This window comes from Neolamprologus brichardi, chromosome 19 (assembly GCF_056152115.1).
Source record: "Neolamprologus brichardi isolate AB-2024 chromosome 19, ASM5615211v1, whole genome shotgun sequence".
Taxonomy (NCBI): Eukaryota; Metazoa; Chordata; class Actinopteri; order Cichliformes; family Cichlidae; genus Neolamprologus; species Neolamprologus brichardi.
In genome coordinates this window covers 12,574,980-12,589,313 of record NC_142122.1, presented here as the reverse complement: position 1 = coordinate 12,589,313, position 14,334 = coordinate 12,574,980, and the positions used below count along the sequence as shown (strand labels likewise).

Here is a 14,334-nt window from a genome sequence, read left to right as displayed (position 1 = left end):
TTATTGGTAATTATTATTGGTAAATATGTACATAAATACTGCAAAGGGCCTGTAAGGCTTTTCAAATGAAATTGTGTCCACCCGTCAATATGAAGAACCCCCTGTTTAAAGGTGCAGACATGAAATTTGCAAGCATTTGTACTCACATGAATATCCTTACAAGTTCAATAAAGAACTTAGTGTTTAATGTTCAGATATCAATATGCTGCAGAGGAATGTTCTAGGTCCTTCCACTTTAATAGCATGTCCACTGAGATGCTGTCACTTGAGCATACATACATGAGTGAAGACAAATACTGCAGTACAGTAACCAAATACTTTGGAATAGTGTTACAAATTAACTACATTACACGTTACCAACATGATCATTATACATCACTTCAAGATCGTGTTTCAGCAGAGCACTTCACATTCAGATTTACATGCTAAACAATTATTTGAGCTCTTTAAGTGTCTATTTGGTAAAAACTATTTCTCCTGAGGAACCTTGGAGGAAAAAAGGTTGACAACAAGTTTGTGCAGATCAGGGCCTCAGTCAAGATAGGATTTCTTTACCTCATGACAATGAATAATTCAGCCTGGGATACTTACCTGGACAGAGCCACACAAGAAAAGGAGTAAGAAAAGGATGTGTCTGAAGTAACAGTGGACTCAAAAAAGAAAAGCTGAGGAGAGTGAAGAAAGAGGTCGGTAGACTATGGAGGAGGCGGAGAAGAAACGGCCGATTATCTCTGCTAGAGAAAGAGGTCAGTTTGAGAAATGTGTATGCCTGCATGTGTGGTTATGTATGTGTGTGTGTGTGTTTGCATCCACATGGACTGTATTATAGCTGAACTGTTTTTGCTATGAAATCTTGCACAGCATTATACAGTCGTTGCTCCACACTTGTTTGAGATTTCTACTTTGTTTAGAATCCATTCCCCAAAAAGCAGAGGAAGTAGGTTAAAATGCATAACCATAGAAAATAAGTCAAAGAGCTCCATATGGAAATCATCAGAGACGATGCAGCCGGAGCCAAAGAGCGGTGGGTGTGCTATACTGCTGCTTGGAGTGCAATCTGTTGCATCATTTTCACCACCATCCTCCTCCTCCTCCACCTACTCACTGTCAGGCCCAGGCCCTGGACGCTACAGCCTGCCCCCTACAGTTGGATACGTCAACCATGATTTCACCAAGCCCAGAAGTGCAGCATATACCTTCCACAGTCGTATGAGCAGTGCGAGTAAGTTGTCAGTTATTTTTGTATGTTCTGGTAAACTTGCCCTCAGTGGACCAATCGTTGACTAAGGAGTGCTACAAAGAAGTACTTAATGCTAAGCTGGAGCAGTTAAAGTAAAGGAATAGCACTTTGATGGTTTTTGGCCTTGTTTGCAGTGGTCTCTGTGGACTCCAGCCCAGGACCGAGGTACCACGTTGGATCAAAGGTCACGCGTTTTGGCAGCATGGAAACGCCATCTTACTCTATTTTGGGCAGAGGAGGGCGTACAGGAAGTAAAGGTAAAAAAGAAGGAAAAACAATTCAACCTGTGTAATTGATGTCAGATATTTGGACAAGCATTAGTCATCCATCCATTTATCAGTCCATCCACCCATTCATCCATCTTCCCCCTAAAATAAAGGACTAATTTCAAACTAGTTTCCTTTTATGTTAGGTGACCTATTCCAGACTCCCGGGCCCGGAGCCTACAGTCCAGAGAAGGCTCCGCCCCTCAATGGCCACCGCAGACCTCCATCACACATCATTGGAGCTCGAACCAGATACCGCTCTGTGGATGCTGTACCCTCACCTAACAGGTAAAAGCGAGGAGGAGAGGTAGATTAGAGGTCAATGAAAGTGGTGTGACATCACCCGTTGGTTTGTGGATCCCTTTCCTGAATCCTTCTAGTAACCATAAACAGTTCAAGTTAGCGTTTAGTGTTAATCTAGGATTTAATTCATCTAAAATTGTGCACAGATTTGACTTGAGCATTCTTGAGTATTAAAACCTGCAGCTACTGTTACTAGGCTCTAACTATATTTATTTCTGCTCTAAAGTTCGACAGTACAAGACGGAAGATTGCCTCTAATACGGAATAAGGGTTAAGTGGCTATTTGAGGAACCTCAACTTTATAAGCACTTCTGCTTCCCAGCCTCAGAGGTTCCCATTCCCAGCCTCAGAGGTTGTTGCTTAATAGCGTCTGATTGAGCTCCGTTGTTTCCCAAACTTAGAGGGGATAGCCTGCTATATCCACCCCAGCCATTTCCTACTAAGTCCGCATCTTTGATAAATATGGTTTCCTTTGTTTTTTAGGAAAGAAGAATGGGCTTGGGAGTAGGTGCCCAAGACAGCATGAGGAATTTAGAAATCAAACAGAGAATAACACCAGATTTACCATCTTACATCACACTCAGTGCTCCTGTTAACCTTTATATTGTTTCCGTCAATCTTCCAGTTACAGTCTTCCTAATCTTCTGGGACATCATATTCCTCACAAACCCTCCAGTGCCAGCTACAGTTTCTCAGCCCGGAGGAAGGTCGGCGCTCCCTCTGAAGATCTCGCCACAACTCCCGGACCAGGAAAATACAACAGCACCAACCCGGACATTTACCGTCATCGCCATCCGTCCTTCACCATGCAGGGGAGGACTAAAAGGCCCAATTATTCCTCTGCTATTCCTGGCCCTGGCGCCTACAACCCAGAGAGATTTCATTTGCACCTTCCAAAATCACCATCCTTCACTCTGGGCATCAGACACTCTGAGTTTGTCACCCCACTTGTGGTAAATGTAACTGACTGACAATGAGGATTTGCTTCAGACACCTTATTTTTATTCTTTTTGACTTGACAAACCAACACTGTTACAAAATAACAATAATACAAAAAATACTGACTTAAACTGGAAATGTAAACTGTGCGCATGATATCCATTTACAATACTCTTTAATAAATAAAACAAAATATAAATAGTTTGTGTTTGCATTTTTCGTGCAGGTAAAATACCAGAAAATGAAATTGTTTACTTCAGTGCAAGCTTAACAGGAAATGGGTAAACAAAAAAAGGAAGTCAGTGGAACTTCCTACAGTCTTTTTCTTGGTATTGTGATCTTCACGGGCACACTCCAGTCACTGCATTTGCCCAGACCAAGCAGCTCCCTAGCACACACTTGGAACAGGTATGGCCTCCCTGGGGTCAGGGCCTTCAGTTCAACCATGGTGTTCTCATAAGGACCCAGCTGGAGGAGAAAATATACATATGTAAAAACACACATAGTTAACACCAGGAGGCTACAAGTCAGCCCAGTGGGAAAAGATACTGGTTACTTTAAGTCACATATTAAAATAGAAGTAAAGGACTTATAAATAGTTGATGAATCATAAACCGTTTCATGAAAGTGGATGGAAGAGTTTAGTAATAATGCAAATGTGTTTCCAATCATTAGTCATACTTTCAAATCAGTTACAGTGTGTGCGGATGCACTTTTTTAAAAAAAAATTCAGTAAATCATGACCAACATCTTAAAAACAGTTTATGAGAAAATATTTTCACACAATTTTGAACACTTGAAGTCAAGTTAATGAGTGTTGTAATATTTAAAAGGAAACAGAAAAGCTACTGATGATTAAATGATTCAATTAAAAACTGGATCCTGTAGACGATGGAAACTTTTTTAGAAAAACAACAAGTACAAAAAAAAGCAATTCGAGGTTGCTTCAAAAGGTTTGGGTAATTTTGAACTTGCACATGTGATATCCGTGTAAGCGTTAAGTGTGATGTGCTGCTTACAAAACTTGTGGTTGTAACACTTATGCAAATATGGTGTGATGAAAATCATACTTACATTAACAGACCTTCGGATCCCCTTGTTTTCCCACTGGTAGATAATCTGGTATTTTAGGGGGAATATTGCCAAGTTGGTCCAAGTAGGTGGAGGAGACCACTCAACCAACAACTTTCTGTTGTTAGTAGGGGAAACCCGGACATCAACGGGAGGATCTGGTTTCACTGAACACACAGAACAGATTTTTTTTAAATTGTTTTTTTTGTTTGTTTGTTTAGATAAAAACAGGAATTGGGTTATGAAGCTAAGTGAAGTTTGACCACATTCTGTGTAATTTCATTTCTCACCTATATCCTCCAGCATGAAGCTTGTTAGATGGGAGCTGCTTCTCCCAGAATGAACTGCTGTGATGTTGATTATGTAGTCAGTAAGAAGCTTCAGGTTGGGCAGCTGGCAGATCCAGAACTGAAAAAAAAGAAAAAGAGAGAGAAGATGAAAGAAAACTTTGGGGAATTCACAAAATGACGAGCACTTGAGATGATCAGAATTAGTAATCAACCACAGATCACAAATTACTGAGACCCTCGTTTCCTCAGACTCACAAGATAAACTTGAAATGATTCAAAAAAAGAAAAGAAAAGAAAAGAAAAGAGAAAAGAAAAGAAAAGAAAAGAAAAGAAAAGAAAAGAAAAGAAAAGAAAAGAAAAGAAAAAAGAAAAGAAAAGAAAAGAAAAGAAAAGAAAAGAAAAGAAAAGAAAAGAAAAGAAATGGGATTTTCCAAAACTCAGCCTGTCCTGTCAGGTTTGTGGATCATTCCAGTTCATTACAGTAGAAACAGTACAGTGGATCATTCCAGTACAGTATGTATGTGTGTGTGTGTGTGTGTGTGTGTGTGTGTGTATATATACATATATATATATATATATATGTATATATATATACATATATATATATAGTACAACTTATCTAAATGAGTTATATTTTGTTGCATGAATTCTGGAAACCACCTCTTCTCCTTTCTCTTGGCTGTTTGCAAACCTAAGGGTTAACGTCACCCCATGACTGAAAATTCCCTCCATACTATGCATGATGCATGATTTCAGTCTCAGGATCCAGGGATTTTTGCTCATAACAGACAAGAATATATCCAAAAATTCCTAGATGCACAGCCAATATCAGATGATCTCTTAAGGTTATAAACTGGTACCTGTTCAGACGATGAAGAGCCGGGTGGAAGGAGATGGCATTCCTTGCTGCTTGCCTGATTATATCTCTCACTGGTAAACACAAACATTTACACATAAACACATTTAAGAAAAAAAAGGCTATTTAATGACACTTGTTAAGTAGAGTGTCTCCTACTAAAAAGGGGTCAGTGCTTTGGGTCAGCACCCACTAAAACTATTCACAGACTTACCTGTATGTGGCAATGTAATGTGTGCTAGGGAAGTGGGGTGGTTTAGGCCAGGTGCACAGCGTCGCATTTGGATAGCTCGAACACCAGCAGTGCACCTTGGGAGCGGAGAGGGGATCTGGCAGGCAAAAACTGGATTTAGTCACTGAGTGCAATACATAAACACTGACAGAAATACAGAATAAAGAAAAATACAAAATTTAATATCTGTATCGGTATCATTTTGAGAATAATATTATAACATAACATGAAAGAAAGAAAGAATAAGTGGAAACATGTAGTCAAGCACAGACTAGCACTCACTCTGTGATGTTCCAGCTCCTCTCAGCAGGTCCAGTGCTTGACTTTCAACAATGCTAATTAGTAGAATCACAGTGACATAGCCACCACCAAATACTGCAGCCCTCATTGCTTCAGAGGAGAGATTATTCGCCAAGAGCAGTTTTTCAAAGTAGTTTTAGAAATGTTACAGTCAACTCCCAACCCCGGGCCCAAGTTAAATACTACTCTCTTCTGTTATTCCCTTGTCCTTTGCCCTTTTCCTTGCAGATCTACACCTGTCTTTGTGTCAAAGTACAGCAATAACAAGTTGCTTCACAGTCTCGCCTCCCCTGTGTATTTGAGCGCCTCGCAGCTGATTGCGGTATAAAAGCCAAAGGGGTCATTGCGAAAGAGGAAGAGAAGTCACAGCACAGGAAATTCCTTATAAGAACTGAACAGTTATGAATTACTGCATGCTGATTAAGGTTTCCTTACGTCATGAAAGAGAATTTTTTTTGAAGTGGTTACTTCTTTAATGGTGCATTTATGGCACAAACGAAAATACTGGTCTCCAGGAGACTCACGCAGCACGTACATTTACAAATATGCAAAGAAACCTATCAGTAAAGACAAAATCAGCAAAGCCAAGAAAGTCCCTACTTCATATCAACTGTCAGTGCTCTCTGGTACTCTCCTCAGCTCATGGTGTCTTGACTGCCATCTAGTGCACAAATTAGGAATCAGCAGGTACAGGTTTAAATCATTCTGTATATACAGTCTTTGGTTATCACTCAGGCAATAAAGTCATACTTCAGCAGAGGTATAACCCCCCTCTAGTGTCCAGTTTTGTGTCATCTGCGCATTCACAGTCCAAGCTCTCAGACATTTTCTCGATTGACTCTGTGAGGCCACGATAGCTTCTTGGGGCTCCATGCAGAGAGGGAGGCACTGTGGACGTTCCAACCCACTGTGTGAGTCCCGTCTTTGTGTATGTTAAGACTGTGAAGCCCCCCGCTGGAGGTCCGCAGCGAGGTGAAGGCCTTGCTGATCCAGCTGTTCTTTGCTTCCTGCAGATCACTGGTCAGGATTCCCTTCTGGTGCTCCAGCTCCTGCATGAGGATACACAGATGTATGACTGCAAATACTGCATTGTGCAATTAATTTTACTATGTTTTTACTAAATATGCACTTATGTTTAATAACATAATATTTAAATAACAATGCCAATTCATATGATTATTGGCAAATTAACACTAAAGTTTTTAATCTATTATGGGTCACAGTTATACCTGAATTTACCTGTAATGATTAGTTTTAAATAATTCACTAACTGGACACTATTATGAATTACTTCAACCCTGTAAATCCTGAACCATGAAACAATTGTCAGAAAATTCAGTTTTTTTGGAACTGCAGTGTTTTCCAAACCTTCTGACCAAAGTTTGTACATGCGAGTTTGAATTTGCATCATATTTGCAATATTAAGCTTTTTTTTTTTGCACAATTTAGTTACATTTTTCAGGAAAAAAATGATTTAGAAGTCTCAAAAGCTCACAAAAACACACGTATTAAATATGATATTAATTAATAATTATGATAATGTATTGTGGAAGTAATGCAATTTATTTATATGCCTATTTTAAGCATGCTAGATATGTAATTAGAGTACTTTAATACTTAAAAGTAATAAAGTAATAAGTAATGAATCTTGAAGCATTCTTCAGGATTATCCCATTATGCTATTTCTGTGTTATTTATCAAGTAAATGACTTCAAAAATGATCCGGGGTAATTCCTGTTAGCTTTTGAAGTCTCTGTTTTCTGCTACTTCTTCCTGAAAATGTTCCTTTGTAACTTTCACTTTCCAGTGTTGTCAAACCTGTTTTACTGGAACAGCGACAATATCTCAGAACCTGGTCCTGTTGTCTGTCTTCAGGGGCTTATGCTTAGTAAAAAATGCTTCATATCAGCTTTATTAGAGGTCAGGTGTCAACATATTCCCTATAAAAAGACAGATTTAATGCAGCACTAGACTAGCAGAGCTCACAGTCATGCTAATGACCACTTTAAAATAAAATAATCTTTTTTTTTTTATTGAATGCCACTGATCTCTCCCCACCCTATGCTCAAAAAACCAATTGAGGTTGTTTGAGCAGCTAATCAGGATGCCTTCTGGGCACTTTCCCATCAGGTTTTCCGGCCACGTCTATCCATCTATCCAGGGAGACACCCCAGAACATGGTGGAAGGATTATAAATCTCATCATATTTGTAACTGGCTCAGTATCCCCAAGCAGGAAATGGGACTGGGGAAAGAAAAACCCTATTTAGCCTGCTAGCACCTCACCCCAATTCTGGATAAGCGGAAGAAAATAAATGGATGGACAGCTGGATGGGTGGCAACCAATATTTATCCAGATCTTCCTTGATTTTTCTTAACTGTGACCAAGAAGCAAACTGAGAGAGATATGTTATAGTGTAAAACTACTACTAACCCATGTTATGACAAAAACATTTCTTTGCTGCATTTTGTTGCCATTTATTGGCTGACATATATACAGATATCCTCTTATCTGCAAAACACTGACAATTTGTGTATGTTTTGGTTACATGCTTGTAGATATTTGTGAAGGTCAGAGATTTAATCAAGATATGTATCTATGAATGGTCCAGTCCGGTCTGATTCACTGGTCTTACCTGGATTTTGCACGTGGCTTCCACCATCTGGAGTTTGGTCTGGACCAGCTCCTTTTCCAAACCCCCAATCTGAGCCCTGAGTAGCTCCTTTTCCTGCTCCCTCCTCCCCTGCTCCTCCAGCGTGGGATCTTCATCCTTCTCCTCCACGCCCTGTTCAGTCACTTTCTGATCTTCCGTCTGCGCAGCCGTTTCTGAGTCCCGACCTATATCGGACGTTTCATCTGAATTCATGATGTGTCGACAGTGGGAGCAAGCTTTTATTGCACTCTGTAATGTGAAAAAAAAAAGTGCAGCAAAAATTAAATGATACAGATTTTTTCCTCTCAAACGTGACATATGTAATAGATAATCTGAGTAACTGATGAGTTAATAGAAAGGTTGAAAGCATTTTATACAACAACAGGATTTGAGATGAAGCACGGCGGAGGTAAGAGGTGAGATAAAAGAAGAAGAGATGACAGCAAAGCTCCAAAGGAAGAGCGCTACCCTCACCTTAAGTGAATCCACCTCCTCTCTGTGGGCGGCTTGCTGGCTTTCAAGGCGGTTTGTCAGCTGAGAACAGATCTGAGCCAAAGATCACGACTTTAACATAATTAAGCAAAACATCAGCAGAAGAAATGTAGTGATTTTAGAAACTCTCTGTACCTGTTTGTAGTCTGCAATGATACCAGACGACCTTTTGAGTTTCTGCTCGGCCTTTTCTATTTCTCTCCGAAACACTTCCTTCAGCTATAATGAAAGATAACATTCCTTCGCTCAGTTATGCCTGCAGTTAAATATCAAAATCTCTAATTGTGAGGAAGCATGAATAACTTAAATCTCACCATGGCAACTTCCTCCTCTTTCCCTCTTTTCTCCTCTTCTGTGATCTGCAGTTGCTGTCTAGTTTCCATAAGGTCTTTGGTTAGTTCGTCCACTTTGTCCTCCGCCTGCAAAGAGAAAATCGCGGCAGTCAGCTCAGGATATTACGCTTTCATCGTGAATGAAACTTTTATATCGATGTTGCATATAACTGCAGGGCCATGCACAATACCAGAAGTTAATAATAATACAATAAGACGAAATCACTGTGCTATTCTAATGAAATGTAAAATGAATGCCAAATATATTATTCTATTACGGTTACACTTTATTCATTTCCTGTGGGGTTTCGCTACCCTTTTGAAAAGGGCAGTAATTAATTGTACCTTGTCTAGAGTGTTCCTCAGGGCCACCTTGCTGGAGATCAATTTGTGGGCCAGATTGTCATTTTCCTGCTCCAGACGAAGGCTGGCCTGCTGAAGCTGACGGTTTTCCTTCTGCAAACCACAGAAACAATCTATCAAAGTCTCAGCATTTAAAAAAAAAAGACATTTTAGATAAAGAATAAGAAAATAACTTGAACCTGATCCTAGCACTTATCACAGCAAAAGAAGAATGTTAGGATTGACTTTAGAGACAAAGATCCCCCACCACATATTTGTCCAAAGTGTCTTCCTCGTCATCCATTATTTGAAGCCGGCACTCCTTCAGTTTAGCTTTCTTTGTTGGTACCTAATGGCAGAGAGTCAAAATGCACTAAATATAACAACGCAGAAAAACTGTCATATTTGACTGAGCTGAAGAAAGCTATCTCCTCCACACAGATATTGTCCCGGATGAGGGATGAGCATGACAAATCAAGAACGAGCCCAAGAAAGAGATCCAGAAGGAGATAGCACCAAGATAAGATAAAATAAGCACATGGGGAAATGATCAAATTGGTATGCCTGAGGGAGTAATAGTAGAAGGAAGTCTGAAATGGCAATTTCCATATCTCAGATATCTAAAACGAACAACCAGAAATCATTCCCTTTTTTTTCTGAAATTAAAATCCATCCATAAAACATCCAAAGGAATGTTTTATGTGTTGTGATTGTACTTGCAGCTACCGTTTAGCCAGTTGCTCGTGTAATAGATGTAGAAATATTGTAAAGATCAAACCCAAACAGGCCCGTAGAGGCAAGCTAAGAGCAGCACTACACCCATTTAATGCTTTGCTCCTAATCAACATTCAAATAAGGACAATCTGCAACTTGAAATGAGTGTGTGAGTGTTACAATCTACTGACATAATCATTTATATTAATAGGTTGTTAATATGCATTAACAAGTAAGAAGAAATTTGTTGCTGTAGAGGATAAAAGTAGTGCCTTGTTGGATAAATCAGTCAAATGTGTAATATTTCTTCTAAAATGTAGACATCTAAAAATGGAAATACACACAGGCAGTACAAATCTGCTTAAGGACAGTACTTGAGTTAATGCAGACTCATGTTCTACTACTTCACTGCGGAATTATGAAGAAAAATAGCTCAGCTGTTGTCACTAAGTGCACAAACTGAAAGAAAAAGAAACTTACTGTGAATTTAGGTCCCGTTTCAGACTCTAGACAGGCAAAAATCTCCTCCTCGCTCATCTGCTCGATTGCATGGGCATCGTAAGCATTGACCATGGACACCTCTTCCATCATCTTGTCCAAATATGCAGCTACAAGAGCTGCCTCCGCTCAATCAGATGTAAACAGTCAGAGCTTTTGCACGTTGAGGCTCCAATTTTAAACAGACCCACGAGAAGTAATGGGGATCCCGTCAGGCCCGAAGGACAATCTGTCTCTTAAGTGAATTAAAGAAGCGGGTTCATAGCGATGCAGTTCTTTTTCCTTGCAGTGATGATGGTTGCAAGTCCAGTATTTGAGCATAAACAGGAAATATCAGGTTAAAGTCCAAGTCAATCGAGGATAAGGAAAGTCTGTTTATAGTCCAAAGGTGAGCAACAGAATAATACGCTAAAGGTGAAATGTATCTCTGCTTAAATCCTCGTTAGAAGTCAGTCAGAACTGCCTACTGTTTCAGGAAAAACAGTGTTATAGGTATTCGGGCGGTAACAGGTTCAACAGGGTTTACAACAGGCCTGAGAGGGAGTGTGACAACAAGACAACCTTACACACACCCACAGCAGAGCTCAGCTTTCTTAGCAACTCACGTGTCCATGCTCTCTCTCACACGCACGTATACATATATAGAAGAACAAAAAAAGAAACACGTGTTGTTGGAGCTGAACTTTTCAAACAAGCTAGTTCACTCTAATTTATCTGGTTAAAATAAGCTCATGCTATGAATTGTTTTTCTCTCACACTTTATGCTTTCAAACCTCTTTAAAAATTCACTCCAGTCATCTTTTCTTCTACTTTTTTCTCCCCCTTTACACTTTTCTTTGCCAGGTAGAGGTGCTGTGTGAAGCTGCCAGACCCTGCTTATGTATTTAAAGAGTAAATGATGTCGTATTTGCGATCTGTCATCCGCAGGTGTTGGCATCACAGAGACCTGTCGCTCTATTATTGTCATGGGCGAAGCAGCCTGACAGGGTATGAAACGGGTCGAGCAGGTAAAGCACTCAAATACCAAAGCACGAGTGTGGAGTAACAAAGATGATTCTGTGTTCGACGCCCTCCTTTTCCCCCACGGTCTCGGTGTCACTTTCATGTAATGATGCATGGTTTCTCTCAATTCCTGGCTTGCATTATAAACCTCTCAGTTTTTATCTTCTCTTTCTTGATGACAGACCGGTTTCTTTTTTAAGGTTTCACTTCCCTTTCTTTAAACTTCAGTGTTTCACTACCTTTCTTTATCTGAATTTTGTAATTTTTATTTGTTTCCCCTTTGTGGCTTTAAAGAAAAAAAACAAACAATTCCCGCTCTAATGTACGCCTGTGGTTTTCTGTTTTTTTTCTCTTCTGTGACCAGAAACTGATTTCAACATCTTGTATTTACTGTCTGAGTCACCGTGTGGAAAAGACAGACCAAAAAAACATGTAAATATACGCCAATATCTACTGCATATGTTTAGTTACGTTTTTTTGTTTCCCCCTCTGTGGCTTTTTTTCAATCAGCATTTCCTGCTCTAATGTACACTACCAGTAAGTTTGGACTTTCTGTTTTTTCTTCATTTTCATGACTATTTACCTTGTAGATTCTCACTGAAGACATCAAAACTATGAATGAACACATATGAAATTATGCAGTACACAAAACAGTGTGAAATAACTCAAAACATTTTGTATATTTTAGATTCTTCAAAGTAGCCACCCTTTGCTTTGATTACTGCTTTGCACAGTCTTGGCATTCTCTCGATGAGCTTCATCGGGTAGTCACCTGAAATGGTTTTCCAACAGTCTTGAAGGAGTTCCCAGAGATGCTGAGCACTTGTTGGCCCTTTTGCTGTCTCATCTCAAACCACCTTGATTGGGTTTAGGTCAGGTGATTGTGGAGGCCAGGCAATCTGGCGCAGCACTCCATCACTCTCCTTCTTGGTCAAATAGCCCTTACATAGCCCGTAGGTGTGTTTGGGGTCACTGTCCTGTTGAAAAATAAAAGATGGTCCAACTAAACACAAACCGGATGGGATGGCAGGATTTTGCGGTAGTCATGCTGGTTCAGTGTGCCATCAGTTTTCAATAAATGCCCAACAGTGTCACCAGCAAAGCTCCCCCACACCATCACACCTCCTCACGGTGGGAACCATGCATGTAGAGACCATTCGTTCACCTTTTCTGCATCGCAAAAAGACACAGTAGGTGGAACCAAAGAGCTCAAATTTGGACTCATCAGAACAAAGCTTGGATTTCCGCTGGTGTAATGTCCATTCCTTATGTTTCTTTGCCCAAACAAATTTCTTCTGGTTGTTCCTTTTCCTTTGTCGTGTTTTCTTAGCAGCTATTTGAACATAAAGGCTTGATTTGCACAGTCAGAGCCAGTTTCATCCTAGTGCTTAATGGATTTTGCGACTTTCAAAGTTCCAGACTCCTTCAGTTCTTAAAGTAATGGTGGATTATCGTTTCTCTTTACATAGCTGATTGGTTCTTGACTTAATATGAATTCTAACAGTTGTCAAATAAGCCTGTCAGCTGTGTACCAACCTGATTCCTGCACAACATGGTCCCAACCCCATTTAAAGGCAAAAAATGTCACAAACAAACCCTGACAAGGCACACCTGTGAAGTGAAAACCATTGCAGCTGACTACATCATGAAGCTCATTGAGAGAAGGCCAAGAGTGTGCAAAGCAGTAATCAAGGCAAAGGGTGGCTACTTTGAAGAATCTAAAATGTAAAACATATTTTGAGTTATTTCACTTTTTTTGTTTACTACATAATTTCATATGTGTTCATTCATAGTTTTGATGCCTTCAGTCAGAATCTACAATATAAATAGTCATGAAAATAAAGAAAAAACATAAAATGAGAAGCTGTGTCCAGACTCTTGACGTGTACGTCTGTGGTTTTCTTTTCTGTTTTTTTTCTTCTTCTATGAAAAGAAACCGATTTCATAATCCTGTGTATCTACTGTCTGAGTCACTGTGTGAAAAAGACAGACCATAAGAATATGCAGATATCTACATATTTATTCGTCCTGAAAAAAAAGGAACATTATGTGAAACATTGTGGATTTTCCTCAGGTCATAGCAGAATGTGTTTTTTTTAAATACAGAAACAGTAACCTGAAAATAAAAGTTAAGTTCTGACACAACAGTTGTGTTCATTATGGTGCAACAAACCTGTGAGCACAAACACTGAGCCACTGTCATCGGACTAAGGGGATATTTGTTGGGTAGGTGGCAGTGAACGCCAGTGTTCAGTGAACATCTAAACTGACAAAGACATTTAAAAATAAAAATAAAGCAGTTTACATACAATACTGTGCAAAAGTCTTAAGTCAGCACTCCATTATCTGGATTTAGCTTCTAAGGAGGCAGACTTGTTGGTATTTTTAAACCAGTTTTGAGCAATAGTCCACTCCCTGCGCCGGATCATTTTCAGAGGAATGTTTTTTTAACACTGACCTATGAATTAAACAAGCATAAAAAAGGCACCTAACCCAAGTAATGAACCAGTGTCATGTCTATACGCACCAGACAAATTAGCAAAGAACCAATTATCAAATTGTATCTTTAGGCACTTTGTTATTAGAAGTCTGCTGCAAAAACATAAAAATTTATTTTCTCATGTATTTTATTGAAACTACAAAAAATGCCAAAGGTAGTTTGACTGGCTTAAAATACTATTTGTGCACAAACAAGGTGATTACCAAAGGGCTACTTCCTGAAAACTGCATATCTCAGCATGATGTGCAGTGTGTCTTTGAGAAATGAGAGGAAAGAGGACAAGAGGAGGACAAAAAGAAGAAGT

The 14,334-nt window shown here is 39.5% G+C and overlaps 3 protein-coding genes across 3 annotated transcripts; 1 reads left to right on the top strand and 2 right to left on the bottom strand.

Annotated features, from left to right (window-relative positions):
• Nucleotides 1-669: 669 nt before the first annotated feature.
• Nucleotides 670-2,780, top strand: odf3l2a (outer dense fiber of sperm tails 3-like 2a). Its single transcript, XM_087833113.1, has 5 exons — nt 670-746; nt 1,112-1,222; nt 1,375-1,491; nt 1,653-1,794; nt 2,435-2,780. Exons 1-5 carry the CDS (start codon nt 698-700, stop codon nt 2,778-2,780), a joined length of 765 nt encoding a protein of 254 aa, XP_087689239.1. The 5' UTR covers nt 670-697.
• Nucleotides 2,781-3,060: 280 nt separating this feature from the next.
• ebi3 (Epstein-Barr virus induced 3) lies at nt 3,061-5,757 on the bottom strand. The gene is made up of 6 exons (XM_006798383.2): nt 5,480-5,757; nt 5,180-5,294; nt 4,970-5,039; nt 4,110-4,227; nt 3,823-3,986; nt 3,061-3,216 (listed from the first exon to the last, which is right to left on the bottom strand). Exons 1-6 carry the CDS (start codon nt 5,583-5,585, stop codon nt 3,061-3,063), a joined length of 729 nt encoding a protein of 242 aa, XP_006798446.2. The 5' UTR covers nt 5,586-5,757.
• A 224-nt stretch (nt 5,758-5,981) lies between these two features.
• Nucleotides 5,982-10,964, bottom strand: rabgap1l2 (RAB GTPase activating protein 1-like 2). The gene is made up of 8 exons (XM_006798382.3): nt 10,511-10,964; nt 9,585-9,665; nt 9,320-9,430; nt 8,957-9,061; nt 8,778-8,861; nt 8,625-8,696; nt 8,133-8,399; nt 5,982-6,546 (listed from the first exon to the last, which is right to left on the bottom strand). Exons 1-8 carry the CDS (start codon nt 10,619-10,621, stop codon nt 6,316-6,318), a joined length of 1,062 nt encoding a protein of 353 aa, XP_006798445.2. The 5' UTR covers nt 10,622-10,964; the 3' UTR covers nt 5,982-6,315.
• Nucleotides 10,965-14,334: the final 3,370 nt, after the last annotated feature.

Coding starts and splice junctions, on each gene's coding strand:
- rabgap1l2 (XM_006798382.3), bottom strand. CDS start 10,621: ATGATGGAAGAGGTGTCCATGGTCAATGCTTACGATGCCCATGCAATC. Junction 9,062..9,319: donor TGAGGAACACTCTAGACAAG/GTACAATTAATT, acceptor TTCTCTTTGCAG/GCGGAGGACAAAGTGGACGA. Junction 8,400..8,624: donor AGGAGGTGGATTCACTTAAG/GTGAGGGTAGCG, acceptor TTCACATTACAG/AGTGCAATAAAAGCTTGCTC.
- ebi3 (XM_006798383.2), bottom strand. CDS start 5,585: ATGAGGGCTGCAGTATTTGGTGGTGGCTATGTCACTGTGATTCTACTA. Junction 5,040..5,179: donor CATTACATTGCCACATACAG/GTAAGTCTGTGA, acceptor TGTGTTTACCAG/TGAGAGATATAATCAGGCAA. Junction 3,987..4,109: donor CTTCATGCTGGAGGATATAG/GTGAGAAATGAA, acceptor CTGTGTGTTCAG/TGAAACCAGATCCTCCCGTT.
- odf3l2a (XM_087833113.1), top strand. CDS start 698: ATGGAGGAGGCGGAGAAGAAACGGCCGATTATCTCTGCTAGAGAAAGA. Junction 747..1,111: donor TATCTCTGCTAGAGAAAGAG/GTCAGTTTGAGA, acceptor ACTCACTGTCAG/GCCCAGGCCCTGGACGCTAC. Junction 1,223..1,374: donor CAGTCGTATGAGCAGTGCGA/GTAAGTTGTCAG, acceptor CCTTGTTTGCAG/TGGTCTCTGTGGACTCCAGC.